Below are 20,724 nucleotides of genomic sequence, written 5' to 3'. Positions count from 1 at the left end.
ATTTGATTTGAAACTAATGTTGTTTTCATATATCTAATAAAGCATGTAATGACACAAGTGTGAAAACTATCATATCTTTACTTTGGTATGTCATGCTAGTAAAATATTGTTAACAGAAGAATGGAAGGACAAGTTGCACTAGGAAAAGACCATTTCTTGCTTCCAAAGATAAGTAGGAACAAATGAAGCTAATGTTTACTCTATATACAATCTTAGAAAACCGAATAAAGAAGAGCAAGACCTGGGAAGGGTGTTTGATAACATGGATAGATCAAAACTCTTTTGAGATTCTGAAGGTGATAGGGTCAAGTACAGGGAAAGAAGGTTATTCTATAATCTGTTCAAAAATCAAACAGCTGTGATCAGAACTGAGGAATATGAAAGAAAAGCAAGTATCCATAATAGGATGAGACATGTTTGCAGTTTCTCTCCCCTTCATTTTAATGTTTATACAGAAACGGTACAAAAAATAATAGAGAAATTTTGAAAGGAATCAAATAGCTCAAGAAGAAGACACCAAAACTCTAAGATTTGAAGATAATGTTATTTTGTCATGAGTCAGCTGAGTGCCTGGAAAAAGAACTCAATGGTATGGACACAATCTCTGTGAAGGAATACAGGATAAAAATAAATAAATAAATAAATAAATAAATAAATAAATAAATAAATAAATAAATAAATAAATCTAAATTAAAATTGATGAAATGCAGTCAAAGTCAGGTGATACAGGAAATAATGGATTAAGAAATGAAGTCTTAAAGGTAGTGAATTAATACTGTTACTTAGGTAATACAGAGTGGCACACGAAAAACCAGACCGTGTACAAACTGATGGTGCCTCATTGTTATTGACATTGTCAACCACCTGTTGTCACCTACTGTTGCGAAGCTGTTGGGACTATGTAAACTTTACCAGTGTCAGTACGAAAGCCATGAGGACTTGGTTCAGACATGTGAAGTGTTCGGCGAGATATACTCCCTTCAACAAAGAATCACAATAGTGGGGGGGGTGGAGGGGGGTGTCTGCCGGTTCATTTAAGGAAACTTAGGACATTTTTACAAACAAATTTCCTGGAGTTTCCATACCAGCACAGAGCAGTATACAGGATTTGCTGAAAAGTGGCATACTACAGGGTAAGTTGCAAACCCAAAGATCAATCGAGCCCCGTCTGTTCCCACACCTACTGCGATTGTGGATATTCAAGCACAAATGATGCACAGCCCCAAGAAGTCGATACGTAAAATGTCGCAACAGGCAAACATTTTTGCACAGGTCTCATCAATGTCTTTTACGCAACTGAAGCCCTATTAAATCATGTGTACAAGAACTAGAGGAGGAAGACAAAGCAAAATGTGAGAATTACTACAGAAGGCTACTTCAAACAATTGTGAGGGGATTGTTGAATCACCTGCTGTATTTCATGAGTGATGAACCTCGTTTCATCTAATAATAATAATAATAATAATAATAATAATAATAATGGCTTTACGTCCATCTATTCTGACGGTTTCCGGAGACACCAAGGTGATGGAATTTAGTCCCGCAGGAGTTCTTTTATGTGCCGGTAAATCTATCGACACAAGGCTGACGTACTTGAGCACCTTCAAATACTACCGGACTGAGCCAGGATCAAACCTGCAAAGTTGGAGTCAGAAGGCCAGAGTCTCAACCGTCTGAGCCACTCAGCCCAGCTGGTTTCATCTGACAGGACACGTATACTCCCAGAACACCAAATACTGGTCAGCAAAAATCTCTATACGGTTCATGAGGAACATCTTCTCAATAAAAAATAATCAATGTGTGGTGTGCTGTGTCTGCAAGTTGGATTGAGGGTCCCATATTTTTTGAAACAACAGTAAACACTGATGTGTATATCCTTGAGGAATTTTACAGAGAGTTGACGCGCTACGAACGCTCTCTTTCAACAGGATGGGGGCGACCTGTCATATTTCACGCGAGTCAATTTCACGAATTCATGGAAGATTCGCAAAAGAAAGGACTGTCAGCAAAGGATTGTGGCGCCGGGCTGAGTGGCTCAGGCAGTTAAGGCGCTGGCCTTCTGACCCCAACTTGGCAGGTTCGATCCTTGCTCAGTCCGGTAGTATTTGAAGGTGCTCAAATACGTCAGCATCGTGTCGGTAGATTTACTGGCACGTAAAAGAACTCCTGCGGGACTAAATTCCAGCACCTCGGCGTCTCCGAAAACCGTAAGAGTAGTTAGTGGGACGTTAAACAAATAAAATTATTATTATTATTATTATTATTATTAAGGATTGTGGCCGCGATCCACTTGTGACTTACCTGTAGGGCAGTGTGAAGAGAAAAGTCATCATCATCAACATCATCATCATCATCATCATCATCAATGTCCCACTCCAATCGGCCGGGTGTGGTTGAAGGGGAAAGTATACATAAATAATTCAAGGACATTAGAAGATTTTAAAGACAATATTCGTAACAAAGTTTTTAGAACTGATGCCGCAGAGTTGTGCAGAGTGTATGATAACATGACAGGGCATGCACAATAGGGCACTGATGCACAAGGAGGTCATTTTCAGCAGCACCTACTGCAAAAGACAAGGTCACTTAACCCCTCAAGCCAGCAACTTAATCCAGAGCTGCTCACTTCTCAGGCAGTATTTAACTTGAAGCTCAGCAGAGGTTTAGACACCATCATAATGTAAATCTACAAAATATAATGTAATGAAAATTTTAAGACTACTTACCGAGATCAAGTCCAATGTTTTTGAGCAATATATGAGACGACTGCTATTCAGGGTTGTCCATAATCACATGCAATATTTACAAAAATATATAAGGGAATATAAATTTTTATTCCAAGTCTGCCTTTACAGAATGTAAGAGACTCGTCCACAGAAATATTTTTTGGTGGGGATGTAGGCTGTTTGAAAATTTCCGTTTATAATTTCCAGGAAAGGCTGAATTTTGAAATGATTTTTTAGGTCCCATGTATGTATCCTGTGTAGAATTATCAACAAAGGTAAACATCGCAAGATAAGTTCAAACCTGCCCCCTGCCATTGTTTGAGGGAATGACGGGGTTTCTATAAATCCATCCCTGATGAAATAGCTCTTCGGGGTGGGTTTCTGTCCCCATGAACATAACAAGCCCCATAAACACATAAATTTCCTCCCCTGACATTAGATATGGTTCATGTTTGTGGGTTACTGTAGTCACGTCCTAGTTCGTGAACCATGGGCAACGGCTGAGTGTCCTAGTAAGTGGTCCTGAGAGTCGGGATACCAGTTGCTATGGAATGGGAGTGGGCATCTCGGACATATTCCGAGTCCTGGCCCTCCTTGTGCTCAGGCGGCTAGGACTATACAATCTACCGGTGGTCCATAACCCGTTAGAGGAGAGATACTCACTTGGACTATGTGCAAGTAGGGTAGCATCCTGCTTCATGAATCTACCAAGCTCAGAACATTTTAAGCAAGCCTCGGACCTATGGGAGTAACGGAGTCCCACTCCCATTTGACAGGCGAGGGACTCCTTGGAAACAACTTGGCGAACGAAATAGAATTCGATGGGGAGCTATCAATACTAATGGGGCTTATGGAAGAAAGAAAGTAGAACTGGCTGAGTCAGCAAAGAGGATGTATCTGGATGTGCTAGGAGTAAGTGATATTCAGGTAAGGGGAGATAACGAGGAAGATATAGGAGATTATAAAGTGTACTTGACGGGTGTTAGAAAGGGAAGGGCAGAGTCTGGGGTAGGGCTCTTTATCAGGAATACCATTGCACGGAACATAGTTCCTGTTAGGCATGTAAATGAGCGAATAATGTGGGTAGATTTGTCATTTGGAGGAATTAAGACTAGAAGTGTGTCTGTGTATTCACCATGTGAGGGTGCGGATGAGGATGAAGTTGACAAATTTTATGAAGCATTGAGTGACATCGTGGTCAGGGTCAACAGCAAGGATAGAATAGTGCTAATGGCCGATTTCAATGCGAGAGTTGGGAATAGAACTGAAGGATACGAAAGCGTGATTGGTAAATGTGGGGAGGATATGGAAGCTAATGGGAATGGGAAGCGTTTGCTGGACTTCTGTGCTAGTATGGGTTTAGCTGTTACGAATACATTCTTCAAGCATAAGGCTATTCACCGCTACACATGGGAGGCTAGGGGTACCAGATCAATAATAGACTATATCTTAACAGACTTTGAATTCAGGAAATCAGTTAGGAATGTACGAGTTTTCCGCGGACTTTTCACTGATACAGACCACTATCTGATCTGCAGTGAACTAAGTATCTCTAGGCCTAGGGTAGAGAAAGTGAAATCTGTCTGCAAACGAATAAGGGTAGAAAATCTCCAGGACGAGAACATTAGACGGAAGTACATGGATATGATTAGTGAGAAGTTTCGAACAGTAGACAGTAAGCAGGTTCAGGATATAGAAAGTGAATGGATGGCATATAGGGATGCTGTAGTAGAAACAGCAGGGAATGCTTAGGAACAACTGTGTGTAAAGATGGGAAAAGGCGAACATCTTGGTGGAATGATCAAGTGAGAGCAGCTTGTAAACGTAAAAAGAAGGCTTATCAGAAATGGCTCCAAACAAGGGCCGAGGCAGACAGGGAGTTGTACGTAGATGAAAGAAACAGAGCGAAACAAATAGTTGTTGAATCCAAAAAGAAGTCCTGGGAAGATTTTGGTAACAACCTGGAAAGACCAGGTCAAGCAGCAGGGAAACCTTTCTGGGCAGTAATAAAGAATCTTAGGAAGGGAGGGAAAAAGGAAATGAACAGTGTTTTGAGTAATTCAGGTGAACTCATAATAGATTCCAGGGAATCACTGCAGAGGTGGAGGGAATATTTTGAACATCATCTCAATGTAAAAGGAAATCATCCTGGTGGTGTTGTGAACAGCCAAGCTCATGAGGAGGAAAATGATGTTGGTGAAATTATGCTTGAGGAAGTGGAAAGGATGGTAAATAAACTCCACTGTCATAAGGCAGCAGGAATAGATGAAATTAGACCTGAAATGGTGAAGTATAGTGGGAAGGCAGGGATGAAATGGCTTCATAGAGTAGTAAAATTAGCATGGAGTGTTGGTAAGGTACCTTCAGATTGGGCAAAAGCAGTAATTGCACCTATCTATAAGCAAGGGAACAGGAAGGATTGCAACAACTATCGAGGTATCTCATTGATTAGTATACCAGGCAAAGTATTCACTGATCTTGGAAGGGCGGGTGCAATCAGTCATTGAGAGGAAGCTGGATGAAAACCAGTGTGGTTTCAGACCACAGAGAGGCTGTCAGGATCAGATTTTCAGTATGTGCCAGGTAATTGAAAAATGCTACAAGAGGAATAGGCAGTTGTGTTTATGTTTTGTAGATCTAGAGAAAGCATATGACAGGGTACCGAGGGAAAAGATGTTCGCCATACTGGGGGACTATGGAATTAAAGGCAGATTATTAAAAGCAATCAAAGGCATTTATGTTGACAATTGGGCTTCAGTGAGAATTGATGGTAGAATGAGTTCTTGGTTCAGGGTACTTACAGGGGTTAGACAAGGCTGTAATCTTTCACCTTTGCTGTTCGTAGTTTACATGGATCATCTGCTGAAAGGTATAAAATGGCAGGGAGGGATTCAGTTAGGTGGAAATGTAGTAAGCAGTCTGGCCTATGCTGACGATTTGGTCTTAATGGCAGATTGTGCCGAAAGCCTAGAGTCTAATATCTTGGAGCTTGAAAATAGGTGCAATGAGTATGGTATGAAAATTAGCCCCTCGAAGACTAAATTGATGTCAGTAGGTAAGAAATTGAACAGAATTTAATGTCAGATTGGTGATACAAAGCTAGAACAGGTCGATAATTTCAAGTATTTAGGTTGTGTGTTCTCCTACGATGGTAATATAGTAAGTGAGATTGAATCAAGGTGTCGTAAAGCTAATGCAGTAAGCTCGCAACTGCGATCAACAGTATTCTGTAAGAAGGAAGTGAGCTCCCAGACGAAACTATCTTTACATCGGTCTGTTTTCAAACCAACTTTGCTTTACGGGAGCGAAAGCTGGGTAGACTCAGGATACCTTATTCATAAGTTAGAAGTAACAGACATGAAACTAGCAAGAATGATTGCTGGGACAAACAGGTGGGAACAATGGCAGGAGGGTACTCGGAATGAGGAGATAAAGGCTAATTTAGAAATGAACTCGATGGATGAAGCTGTACGCATAAACCGGCTTCGGTGCTGGGGTCATGTAAGGCAAATGGAGGAGGATAAGTTACCTAGGAAAATAATGGACTCTGCTATGGAGGGTAAAAGAAGTAGAGGTAGACCAAGACGACGATGGTTAGACTCGGTTTCTAACGATTTAATGATAAGACGTATAGAACTAAATGAGGCCACAACACTAGTTGCAAATCGAGGATTGTGGCGACGTTTAGTAAATTCTCAGAGGCTTGCAGACTGAATGCTGAAAGGCATAACAGTCTATAATGATAATGTATGTATGTATGTATGTATGACATTGGCTTCCACTTCCGGGAGCGCAACCTTGGTTTCAAGAGTGCGCGTACCTATTTGTTTCTCTAACATTTAGGTCAATCACTTTGTCGTCGAAAAATATTTAAAAAATCATCTAAAATATAGGCGAAATGCTTTCTTATACCTGGCACACCCATGAAGAGGATCTTTTGTGTGTTCATGAGGACATCTACCTCTCGCCACAACCACTGAACAGCGGACAATTTTATTACTGCTGAAGCTATTTCTTCTTCCTCTGTGCCATCTGCCACTTCTCCAGCAACCTCTTGCTATGCATAGTCACTGTCCATATCACTACCAAAAATATCGCTTCCCGATAGATCACTTCCACTACAGTCATCTATCAAATCGATAATCTCCGCATCCATAAGAGAACGAGACGGCCCAGCCCCATGAACATTACAAGTAGCCGCTAGCCTACGAAGCAACAAAATATCTTTGCAGTATTTGCTTTCGGTGCTTCCCCTTCATTAGTGGCAAGAATTTTCAAGTTAGATATAGTTCACAAAATTTTCTCGAGATGGCAGCAATACAACTGTTCTGAATAGGTGGCTACAATAAATTGTATTCTAACAGAATCTTACTTATTGTTAACTTCAATACAGAACAAACATGAGATTAGTTACTTGTAACATGGCAGGAAAGGACGTAATACCTTTTAAAGCAAATACCTTGCAACTAAATAGAGCGCGTCTTATGTTCTATCCCTTATCGATGTGATTCAAAAGCAACAGATATCGTTCAATTTCGTAATAGTCCTAATTATGAAACAGAGGTGGCATGAAAGTACATAACTTCTCAATTCATAAGGTGAAAACAAATCCCATGAAGCAGCAGTGTTACATGAGTAATAGGAATTCTAACTTCCACCTGCACCGACCGTTTGTGGTACATCAAACCGCCTGAACGAGTAGAGTCCCGCGGATGTGATATGTACGTCGAACCGGCCTCAGTGGTTAAATAAGTAAAGTCTTTTGCATTAGCTTATTTCTTTCATTTGTTTTACCTGCTCATGGCAGGCTGGTTTTTCATGTGCCACCCTATAGAATAACTAATGGTGGCAGAAGTGAGGACGACCTAAAATATGGACTAGTCCAAGCAAGAAAACTGTTTCTTAAGGAAAAAAATTTGTTCATCCCAAACATAGATATGCATGTAATAAAGAAAGTTTCTGAAGCATTTTGTATGTAGTGTGGCATTATAATGTAAGTATAATATAAGTGAAAAATGGGCAATGAAAGGTGCAGAAAGAAAGAGCACTGAAGCCTTTGAAATGTGGTGTTAAAGATAACAGCAAATCTCTAGCAAAACTTTGTTTAAAAGTGCTGCTGAAAACCATGTTTACTGAATAAAGCTTACCAATTCTGTAGTACATCTTGTAACTGATGATTCACAATCATCTTTGCTTTTCAAAGCTGATTTAATTTCATCATCTTTTGCTATTAGTTGTTTCTTGTATTCTTCATTATCCAGCCTTTGTTGGTCAAGTTTCACTCGTAACTGTGCAGATTCTTCTTCTGATGATTTGATTTGGTTTTCAAACACAGAACGCTGCCGTGCACATCTCTCCTGCTCTTCAGAACTACAAATAAAAGATCACAATAATACATACTCAAAAATTAAGACAAAAATAAAAAAATGAAAATAATTCTAATGTGTGGTATTTAAATATCTCAGGAAATGGTACAAAGGAAAACTATATGAATGGGGAAAGAATTACAGACATTATTTCTAGAAGCATGCAATGAGCCTGGAAAGGATCTAAAAACCCTGAGACTGTACGAGCCTTAGAATGGGATTCTCTCGAACATACATACTCCTATGAACCATTAGGGAGCCTAAGTGGGACTAAGTCTGTTAGAGCCTCTTTGAGCCATAGCTGAGCCTACCAAGGTCATGGGACTAAGCACACTGGGTGTAGGGGCAAGACAACCCACACCAAGGCTCACTAAGCAAAATGAGTTTCTTCATGACTCGTGGGTCAGCTGTTGCTCAGAGTTGTGGTCCTAACTCAAATGCCCAGTTTTGTCAAATTATGTCATTTACTTTGTGCTCATTAGAAGGTTTTCAGTGAGCGAAGGAAATTAAAGCCGCCAAAGTGAATTTTGGTATCATCGCCTAGTAAACTCAGACTTTCCTAAGAGCTCTGAAGTATGTTTTATTACCACAACAGTCAATCTTTAGAAACAGAAGAACAGGACAGTCATTTCCATCCTTTTAAACTTTTAAAAAACAATTAACGCATTCTTTCTTTTCGTTTTCTTGTTAAAAACTTGCAAGATGATTTAGGACGAAGTGTAGGGTGCGGCATAAGTCAGTTAGCCGCTGCACATTTTGTCGATGGTCATATCTTTGCTAATTACCGTAGTAACCGTGATTCCTGTGCGCAGATAAATTTGTGTAAAAAGGGTTGGTAGAACTGGTTTGTTATTAACAAGAGACTTGGCCTCATTTGAGATTCATTGTTAATCATTGTTAGCGTGAAACATTTAAATTATGAATAGAAAATTGTCTAAAGAAAGGCATGCTTGCTATACAGACATGGTGGAAATTTGATCGAAATTATGAAGATGTAAGACTATCCTCTGCGAACAATGTGACCTTGCCGGCGTGTCCCAATGATGCAGATAGCCGAGACGCAGGTGCAACCATAACGAATGGGTATCTGTTGAGAGACCAGACTAACAAATGGTTCATCGAAAGGGGGGTAGCAGCCTTTCGGTAGTTGGAAGGGCGGCAGTCTAGATGATTGGCTGATACGGCCTTGTAATAATACTCAACCTGGCTTAGCTGTGTTGATACTGCTACACGGCTGAAAGCAAAGGGAAACTACAGCCGTAACTAACTCCGAGGACATGCAGCTCTCTCTGTATGAATGATGTACTGATGATGGCTTCCTCCCGGGTAAAATATACCGGAGGTAAACTAGTCCCCAATTCGGATCTCCGTGTGGGGACTACACGAGAGGGGGCGATCATCAGGAAGATGGCTACTGACATTCTGCGAGTCGGAGCGTGGAATGTTAGAAGTTTGAATTGTTGTGGTAGGTTAGAGAATCTGAAAAGGGAGACAGATAGGCTAAAGTTAGATGTAGTTGATATAAGTGAAGTACGTTGGCAGGAAGAACAAGATTTTTGGGCAGGAGACTACCGAATTATCAACACAAAATCAAACAGGGGAAATGCAGGAGTTGGTTTAATAATGAATAAGAAAATAGGGCAGCGGGTAAGCTACTACGACCAGCATAGTGAAACAATTATTGTCGTCAAGATAGACACCAAACCAATGGCCCACCACAATAGTGCAGGTCTATATGCCTACTAGTTCAGCGGATGATGAAATTGAAAGAATATACTAGGGGATAGAAGATTTAATACAACATGTAAAAGGTGACGAGAATCTAATTGTGATGGGAGACTGGAATGCACTGGTAGGCCAAGGAAGAGAAGGTAGTACAGTAGGAGAATTTGGATTGGGACAAAGGAACGAAAGAGGAAGTCGGCTGGTTGAATTCTGCACTGATCATGATTTAGTCCTTGCCAATACTTGGTTCAAACACCACAAACGACGGCTATATACGTGGGCGAGACCTGGAGACACTGGAAGGTATCAAATAGACTTCATTATGATTAGGCATAGATTCAGAAACCAGGTGTTGGATTGCAAAACTTTCCCAGGAGCAGACGTGGACTCTGACCACAACTTGTTGGTCATGAAATGCCATCTGAAGTTGAAGAAACTGACGAAAGGAAAGAATGCAAAAAGATGGGATCTAGACAAGGGATTGTTTCAAGGAACATGTTGCACAAGGACTAAATGAAAAGGCTGAAGGAAACACTATAGAGGAAGAGTGGAGAGTCATGAAAAATGAAGTCAGTAGGGCTGCTGAAGAAATGTTAGGAAGGAAGAAAAGATCAACTAAGGATCAGTGGATAACTCAGGAGATACTAGACCTGATTGATGAACGACGAAAAAATACAAGAATGCTAGAAATGAAGAGGGCAGAAAAGAATACAGGCGATTAAAGAATCAAGTGGATAGAAATTGCAAGGTAGCTAAGGAAGAATGGCTGAAGGAGAAGTGCAAGGATGTCGAAGGCTGTATGGTCCTGGGAAAGATAGATGCTGCATACAGGAAAATCAAGGAAACCTTTGTAGAAAGGAAATCTAGGTGTATGAATATTAAGAGCTCAGATGGAAAGCAACTTCTAGAGAAAGAAGACAAAGCAGAAAGATGGCAGGAGCATGTCCAACAGTTGTATCAATGTAAAGATGTAGATAATTTGGTTCTGGAACATGAAGAGGCTGTTGATGCTGATGAAATGGGAGACCCAATTTTGAGGTCAGAGTTTGACAGAGCTGTGAGTGACCTCAATAGGAACAAGGCACCTGGAATTGATGACATTCCCTCTGAATTACCGACTGCCTTAGGAGAAACCAGCATGGCAAGGTTATTTCATTTAGTATGCAAGATGTATGAGACAGGAGAAGTCCCATCTGATTTTCGGAAGAATGTTGTTATACCTATTCCCAAGAAAGCCGGTGCTGACAGGTGTGAAAACTACTGCACCATTAGTTTAGTATCTCATGCCTGCAAAATTTTAACACGTATTATTTAAAGAAGAATGAAAAAACAAGTTGAAACTGAGTTGGGAGAAGATCAATTTGGCTTCAGAAGAAATGTAGGAACACGTGAAGCAATCCTGACTTTACGTCTGATCTTAACAGGATCGAATCAAGAAGGACAAGTCCACGTACATGGCATTCGTAGATCTAGAAAAGGCATTCAATAATGTTGATTTGACCAAGCTATTTATGATTCTGAAGATGATAGGGATCAGATACCGAGAATGAAGAATTATCTACAATCTGTATAAAAATCAGTCTGCAGTGATAAGAATCGAGGGCTTTGAAAAAGAAGCAGCAATCCAGAAAGGAGTGAGGCAAGGCTGCAGTTTGTCCCCTCTCCTTTTCAATGTTTACATAGAACAGGCAGTAAAGGAAATCAAAGAGAAATTTGGAAAGGGAATCACAGTCCAAGGAGAGGAAATCAAAACCTTGAGATTTGCCGATGATATTGTTATTTTATCTGAGACTGCAGAAGATCTCGAGAAGTTGCTGAATGGTATGGTTGAAGTCTTGGGTAAGGAGTACAAGATGAAAATAAATAAGTCCAAAACAAAAGTAATGGAGTGCAGTCGAACGAAGGCAGGTGATGCAGGAAATATTAAATTAGGAAATGAAGTCTTAAAGGAAGTAGATGAATATTGTTACTTGGGTAGTAAAATAACTAATGATGGCAGAAGTAAGGACATAAAATGCACAAGCAAGGAAGAGCTTTCTTTAAAAAAAAAAATTTGCTCACTTCAAACAATGATATCGGAATTAGAAAGATGGTTATGAAGACTTTCATGTGGAGCGTGGCATTGTATGGAAGTGAAACATGGATGATAACTAGCTCAGAAAGAAAGAGAATAGAAGTTTTTGAAATGTGGTGTTACAGAAGAATGCTGAAGGTGAGATGGATAGATCGAATCACGAATGAAGAGATACTGAATCGAATTGGTGAGAGGAGATCGATTTGGCTAAATTTGACGAGAAGAAGAAATAGAATGATAGGACACATCTTAAGACACCCAGGACTTGATCAGTTGGTTTTTGAAGGAAGTGTAGGTGGTAAGAACGGTAGGGGTAGACCAAGGTATGAATATGACAAGCAGATTAGAGCAGATGTAGAATGCAATAGTTACGAAGAAATGAAAAGGTTAGCACAGGATAGGGTGGCATGGAGGGCTGCATCAAACCAGTCTATGGACTGATGACTCAAACAACAACAACAACAACAACAAGACTATCTTTAGCTGAAAAGTTCTTGCACACACAGCCACCATGCAGGCAAACTATTTACAAATTAAATGGAAGGTTCGAGGCGACAAGTTCTGTAGCTGACTTACCACATAGTGGCTGCCCAAAATCAGTAACTGCTGAAGAAAATCTGCAGCTCGTTGCAGAGGCATTCATTCAATCACCCAAGAAATCTGCAAGAAGAGCTTCAAAGGAACTACAATTTTCTGACAGAAGTTTAAGGAGAATACTCAAAATATTACATCTAAAACCTTACAAGCCTACATTATTACATGCCCTAAACGAAGATGATCTTGATCAAAGACGTGAAATAGAGTGGTATGTGATCCGCAATGATAGTGATCCTAGCTTCTACAAAACAATTCTGTGATCTAATGAAGCAAGTTTTAAGTTGAATGGAAGGGTTAACAAACACAACGGTGTATATTGGTCTCCTGAAAAATCCACGATTTGTTATTGAAGAGGAGTTAAATTTTCTTGGAGTTACTGTTTGGGTCAGTATATGTAGCAAAGGAGTGATAGGCTTTCGAAGGGATCATGACTGCGGAAAGTTATCTTGAAATGTTGAAAGAAGTTATGATTGAACTAGACAATATGCCTGTACTCGAAGCAGTACGAAACAATCTTAATTGGCAGCAAAACGGTCCTCCACCACACTATGGATTAAACGACCATTCTTTTTTTAGATGAGAATTTTGAAGAGGGGATAGGAAGGCAGGGTAAAATTAATTGGTCTCCAAGATCACCCGAACTTACACCACGGTGATTTTTCAATGTGGGGGATACTGAAGGACAAAGTTTTCACTACAAAATCATTAAACCAACAGCATTCAAGGGACTTGATTGAAGAAGAATTTGAAAACATTTTTGGTAAAAATGGGGAGTTGTGTGACAAGGTATGTAAATCAGTATTTTAAATGATGTGTTCAATGTTTAAATACAATGGAGGTCACTTTGAACAATTTCAGTAGGATTTCTGTAGGATAATTAGTTTGTATAAATCATTGAAGCATACACTGTAATGCATTTTCGATCAACTGACTTATACCGCATCCTGTATAAAAACATTCCCAAATATGTTGTGAATATGTTCTGAAAATACTACAAATATTTCTGATAATCATTAGATAGAAATATTTTAGATATTTTTTTCTTAAGAAAAATTCAGAACATATTTAAGAATAACGTTTTTTCCTTCAAAATCTGGCTTTATAAACAGTTTTGTTTATAATAGAAAAATACGCCTCACTTGTTGAAAAATAGAGTACATAAATGTAAACAATCTACATTTAATTATTGTAGAAAATCACATAACAAAAACACAGGCATATTCCTTGGGAATGTCCACCTCTTTGGCTCAATGGTCACAGAACTTTAGTTTCTAATAATCACTAATGTCTTACGTGACAATGCTAACATATAATACAACATAGTGGAGTTGCATGTCTGTGAAAAATCACGCAATGCCCTTTTTCAACAGCTGCTATTACATTGAGGTAACTTTCAACATTATACAGTTTCCCAAACAAAAACTAAACCCCACGGCTCAACAGCCCCGAAGGACCATGACCTAACAAGTGACTGCTGCTCAGCCCGAATGCCTGCAGGTTACGAGGTGTCGTGGCCAGCATGACAAATCCTCTCAGCCGTTATTCTTGGCTTTCTAGACCAGGGTCGCCATCTCACCGTCAGACGGCTCCTCAATTGTAATCATGTGGGCTGACTGAACCTCGAACCAGCCCTCAAGATCCAGGTAAAAATCCCTAACCTGGCCAAGACTCAATCCCGGGGCCTCTGGGTAAGAACCAAGCACGCTACCCCTACACCGTGGCATCGGCATACACCTTGCCATTTATGCAATATTTTGTGTCGCGGTGTTGCAAGATGGCAATATACCTGTAGCATTGACGTTTCCATGTTTGCTGGTAATGACAAAAGTCAGTCTAAACCACAGAAACTTGTCCTCTCTAAAACTGTGAATGGACAGAGATCATTGCTGCACACCATACAGCGAGAGACCAGATCGACTACCGCTACCGGTGAGACAGATATGGTGTCCAAGATGGGTAGCACCCTGAGTTCAACTTATTGCAGGTATTATATCTGACACGACCTGTTGGCTCATTGCTTTCAACAATAACTGAAAACTTGTCTCGAACATTACTCCTGTGCTCCAACAAGTGACAACAGTCCCACCACTACCTACCTTCCAGTTTCTCACATCAGTTAGCTGAATTCCCTCTGAAAATGACAGTTTCTCAAGGGAAACTGATTAAGCAAACCTTGTTCCCACAACTGTGTGATAGTGTGACACTGAGTCACGTGACCATTCGGTGGCATGTAAGCAATATGTTTCACCAATCAGGCAGTCACACCACAGATAACGTTCTCTTTGAAAAGTTTTAACTATGCCAAGTTGGGGTCAGAAGGCGCCAGTGTGTCAACCGTATGAGCAACTCAGCCGAGCACATTAATTGTATAATTGTGTGTAGAGCTATGAATATTGTAATGATATAAACTCACCTCCGCCGCATTCATCGTGTTCCGCTGTTTTCTTCCCAGCGTTTCACCTCTGCGCACAGCTACCTTTATGGGAATGCTGTCAGCCTATCGCCTGTGCCAGACTCTGATGACTTCCATCGGCTCTAGACACTACACTCTACTTCTTGGACATTCTCGGCGTTTCTAGTGCTGTGTGTCATGACTTCCCCTGTACCTCCCATCTCCAACTTTCCTATATAAACGGTTCTGTTTGCCTTCTACTTGAGCCATTCTTCAGCTGTTGGAGAGAGGGGAACATCTTTGTGCTACGCTGGTGTAAATTTTCACCTCAGTATAGGACTTTGTTATTCGACCATGAGGTATTGTAAACATCATGTTTGTAAACTTCGCATGACTATGTTTTCGAGTAGTTGCACTGGATCATTATCGATAAGAGAGCAGTGGATATCTATCTCCTTTAACTTACATGCCTTGGAATTTATATTAAATTTATTTTGTCAATACGCTCAAAAACCTTATTTACATTTCTGCAGTAAATATTTCCCTACTTTGAAGATCTTTTATACTCAACTTTTTTCTTTTTTTACTGTTTGTTTTACGTTGCACCGACACAGATAGGTCTTAAGGCGACGATGGGATAGGAAAGGCCTAGAAATAGACAGGAAGCGGCCGTGGCCTTAATTAAGGTACAGCCCCAACATTTGCCTGGTGTGAAAATGAGAAACCACAGAAAACCATCTTCAGGGCTGCTGACAGTGGGGTTCGAACCCACTATCTCCCAAATAATGGATACTGGTCGCACTTAAGCGACTGCAGCTATTGAGCTCACTTTATACTCAACTTGTGGACTGGTAACTTCATTCTATGGGGCTAAATACATCTCTGCTGTATTGAGTGTTTTCTAGATCTTGTGATTTGCAATAACGTACTATTCTCTATTCAGGTCAATTCTTACGGTGTGCCTAGACTTTGTAATTTAAAATGTTGTGCTTTGATTTATTCCCCAAATCAGTTGTTTTTCCTATTTCCCTATTTTTTATCTTGTTCATCCCCTAGTGTCCTTGTATTGTCCTAACAAATCGTACTCACTGCTATTTTATATCTTCCCCCTTTGTACCATCTGCGGTTAACCTCTCGTTCCCTAGCATCTGTAATTTGTCACTTCCACAAAATATTCAGTCCCTGTCTACTCTCTATAATACAATATGCAAACCTACCTGCCTCAGACTGCAACACACAAGCTGTAGTTTTCTCTCCCTTGTGAGATAATGCTGACAATAAAGACATTTCATAGTGAAACTGACTTTGGTCACTGTTCCAAACATGTCCTTTGTCCACATTCCTTTTTGTTATAAATCTGTTCACTTCCTCCACAATCTATTGTGCCTTCCAATATATATTTTAATCTTCTATGCTCTTATATAGGACATATGTAGCCTTAAAATTGCCAATAAAAGTAATCAAAGCTTTGATTTTGCCCAGGTCAGCCATTTTAGACTCTTCTAGTGTCCACATTTGTAGATGCCAATAGTGAACTGTAGATACCCACACCCTTGATCTATCATATTGTGACATTACATGCTCTTTTGTAATTGTGACAGCTGTTTCATTTTTAGCAAGCTCGTCATCGTTTGCTGATCACATAGTTTAAAATTAACTTGCAATATGACTTATTTCTAATACACTTACACCTCATTAGTTTCCTAGAGAAACTGAAGTCATTAATGTAATAGACTTCACAAATGTTCTCCAGTAAGCTGTCATCAATATCTTCTAATACAATGGGCTTCAACTTTTTGAGTGGAGATACTTCATACTCACTCTGACTTGACAGTTCCTATTGCTCTGGAGATGAAAGTCTGTACTGCATAAACAGCAGCCTTCAGGTGCAGGCTCTTTCTTTCCTTCAAAATCAGTATATCTAGCAAAATATTATTCATTTCTGTGTCATCTCTATCATATTTCTGCATTACTTTGCTTGTATAACAATCTGATTTACATCACACCAACACAGATAGGTCTTATGGCGACGATGGGATAAGAAAGAGCTAGGAATGGAAAGGAAGTGACCATGGTCTTAATTAAGGTACAGACCCAGCATTTACCTGGTGTGAAAATGTGAAACCATGGAAAACCATCTTCAGGGCTGACGACAGTGGGGTTTGAACCCATTATCTCCCGAATGCAAGCTCACAGCTGTGCAACCCCAACCGCACAGCCAACTCGCTCTTTGATTATATAACATATTCGCAAACTCCATATCCTCTAATCGGATTGAGTTCCCATGTTTAGCATGCCACAACTTTGTCTCTAATATTTTTACAACTTTCACGGGAATAATTCCCCTCATGATGCCAATGTACAGTTTACATTGTAACCTGAAATCAAACACTCCAAGAGATGCACTAGTATATCACCTATACTTTTCAGTGCAGATACAACAAGCCACAGTCTAATGATGCTGAAAGGCAACTGCTGAGTTTTGCATATCATCATTACTTTTAATGAACAAACTACATTCTAAATGTTTTTGTACGGTTCAGAACATTAGAGTTCAAGGTGTTCCTTATGAGATCCATTTATGGCTCAATGTAAGACTAAATGTATCCATACTTTGAAGCAGGGGTCTTCAACCTCTCAGACAGTGCAGGCTGCATTCAAAATTTCAATGAATCTGCAGGCCCCTTAGGTACACTGTGGTGAACATACTTATTTCGGTGTATACGCACATGCAGGTTTGGGGTGTCAGCCATAATAGCCGAATGAAGTATCCAAAATGGCTAAATGGCCATTTTGAATGGGACAGTACCACTTTTCAATCTGCTGTCCCGGTGTCCCAATAGGTTTTGTTGGGACACCTATTTGTTCCATTTTGTTAGAAAAGGCTATTTATTTTATGTTTACAGTAAACAGGAAAACAGTCAAACAGACAAGTGTTATTTGTCAAGTGCTGTAATAATTTTGTATGCTGGCAGCAGTGACTATTATTTTCAGAGGAAGTATAACTAGGCAGCTATATCTTCATAATGATAATCATAAAAGAAAATGGAAGAGGTTGATACTTCAAAGAATGAAGGTATCATGAAAAGAAAGGGGAGACCACAAACGACGTGAAAATTAAAGACTCCCTAAGTTTTGCAAACCTAATACAGTCAGAGTCAGACGAGAACAAGAACTGACTAAGGTACGCCAGACAGGAAAGGTGAAGGTGAGGAGCCTTTCACAAATAAGTGGAAGCAATATCAGACTCTGCTAGTGTCTCCATGGCTACCAACTGACAATCCCAAATTTAGAGCTCCTGAGGTCCTCTTTCAGTTTGCTCTTACGACAGGCAGGAATACCGTGAATATCTTCGACAGGGTGTCCACCAAATCCAGATTTTAAAATTCCCTGACATTTCCCTGTTTTCCAGACATAAAAACCAGTTTTTCCCTGACACATGATGACAAAAAACATAATTATAAAGGAAGTGTCAGTAATATTAAAATACATCCAAAAAAATAAATGAGCAATTAATGTGCATATTAAAACTTGGAAGTTTAATTTAGTCTGATTCACTTTAAGTTTTTTTTTTACATGTATTACCATTACTGCTTCAGCGAAGAAACTTCTTTGTAGCCACCAACGACTCGAGCTTCTGCCATCACCCTCCACTTATTTTCTTCTAATTCTTTGAGCAACAAAGCGGCTTTCTCTTATTTTTTGCAAAGAATCTTCTACTTCCAATATTTCACGTTTCTCCTTTAGATTTTGAACGTACAAAGCATGAGCACTCCTTGCAGCATGGAGCATGTTATTAATGGAGACCTTTTCAATTCCACCAGGGTTTGGGATAGAATCATATACTATTCTTTGTGCTACAAGGGATACTTGTAGCATGTTCTCTACTATAATTTCTTTATTAACAGGAAAACCACATTCAAGTGAAGCATTTCCATGAAACAATATTAGTATCATTTTGAGAAATGAAGCCAACTTTTCTGTTTTCAAATTTACTATTGGAAGAACAGTGCGAAGCCAAAAGTGATCTAACCTCTCATCTTTAGAATACAAAGAATTCACTTCTTTCAAAGTACCATTCTCACAAACAGAAGTGAACTCCCTTTGAACATGAATGGCTTCATTACCCGAGATCCATTTGTTTTCAACAAAGGCATTTAAAGCTATCCTTAGCAGTCTGCTGCTTAGAGGCTACTTGGCTACACTTGGATCGAAACAAGAAATTAATTTAGTCAGTTTATATGCTAGCGGTGAGCAGATGTGGCCAACAGCTGGAAACTGCAGATGATGACGACGATATGCCAGCGGTGACCTTTCCAGTAACTATTTGCACAAAGCTACCATTCCTCTTAGACAATCTGTGCAAAACATCAATGAAAGATTCATAAAGGAGTGATGCAAATGGGAGATCTGTCTGAAACTTTAAGGAATGGTTCCAAATCTCCAACAAGTAATAATAAAAGTGACAACTTGGCCTTAAGAACCTTATCTGTTACAGCTTGGGATTTTCTTGTCTCTGTTTGTTCCTTCCACATATTTTTCGACATTAGGTAGGATATCTATAACATGTTCAATGACTTGAAAATTTTCAAGCCATCTTATAGCACAATATTTCGAAGGAAATACGTTTGAACCTGAATAATGTATATAATCAGCACGACTTGCAGGAGCGTAGCAAAACAAGAAGTGAAGAGCACAAAGAAATTCTGCAATATTCCACTGGGTTTCTTTTACTGCCATTTTATATGAATTGTGCACACTATGCAAGCCACAAGATCCAATGTTCAACAAAATAGGAACATCTAGATCATCTAATAAATTACCAAAATCCTGAAGGAACTTTTTATTAACATTTGGACCATCCACTGAAATTTGTAATTTTTTTTTAGATAGAGTCCTTGCTGTGCTTGCAAAAAACCATTTAACAAATCTGAGGAGGTAGAGTGACCAAGAAACATGGAATCAAAATAAGAAGTGCATACTTCATTAGTATCAGGATTGAAACAATGAACTACAAGATCCATTTGGCCTATCTGAAAAACTTTATTCATTGACTCGTCAAACCCAACAGTGAAATGTGTGCACTTACTACCCATCTCAAGAACTTGTTTATGGAAGTAGAGAGCCAAACCATGAGTGATTGTATATGCAACTTTTGTTCTGTGCAGTTGAACTTTCGAAGCTGTTTCAGAGTCTGGAAACATTACTGGAAAAAACTGAGAATGCAATATAGGTCTAATTCATCGAGCTCACCATTCCCAAGAACACAGAATATTCAATAGTAAGCAGATCAAAACATTGAAAATTCGATCGGTCAATCATATAGCTATTGATATTATTGATTACTTCACATTCGAGATCACACTAACTTTTCATTAAAATTTATTCCTGGCATAAAAGACATGCCCTAGATTAATGTTATAAAAACTGAAAAATGTGTTTGTATTACACTGATAAATACGGTATGTCAATTTTATCTGGCAGGAGAATGAATTTCCAGATTTTTTCCTGAATTCCCTGACATTTCCAGGTTTTCCCATTAATTATCGAATTCCCTGTTTCCCAGGTTTTCCATACGGGTGGACACCCTGTTCGACCACCCCCACACACAGAGAGAAATTTTATCTTGTGATTATAGTAGGCAGGTAAACAGTGCTATTTGTTTTTTGTTTATAGTAAAGAAACTGTCAAACAGACAACAGTGTTAATTATTGACTAATGCAATAATTTTGCCTTATGTTCAACAGGTCTACGGTTTTCTATTTGCATTATTTTAAAATAAAGTAAAGAGTCCTACATAATGTTGTATGGTTAAGGGGAGGTTGGAGTTGCAAAGCTCTCATT

General features: G+C 39.4%; 1 protein-coding gene across 2 annotated transcripts in view; it reads right to left on the bottom strand.

The window, feature by feature from the left end:
• Positions 1–20,724, bottom strand: part of LOC136864140 (protein GOLM2) — a 287,806-nt gene that overhangs the window by 209,188 nt on the left and 57,894 nt on the right. For both annotated transcript variants that reach the window (XM_067140771.2, XM_067140772.2), the window contains exon 2: positions 7,874–8,096. In XM_067140771.2, the coding sequence (XP_066996872.1) occupies positions 7,874–8,096 (223 nt within the window). The remainder of the gene's footprint in view (positions 1–7,873; positions 8,097–20,724) is intronic.

This window comes from Anabrus simplex, chromosome 2, assembly GCF_040414725.1.
Source record: "Anabrus simplex isolate iqAnaSimp1 chromosome 2, ASM4041472v1, whole genome shotgun sequence".
Taxonomy (NCBI): domain Eukaryota; kingdom Metazoa; phylum Arthropoda; class Insecta; order Orthoptera; family Tettigoniidae; genus Anabrus; species Anabrus simplex.
This window is presented reverse-complemented; position numbering and strand designations above follow the sequence as displayed.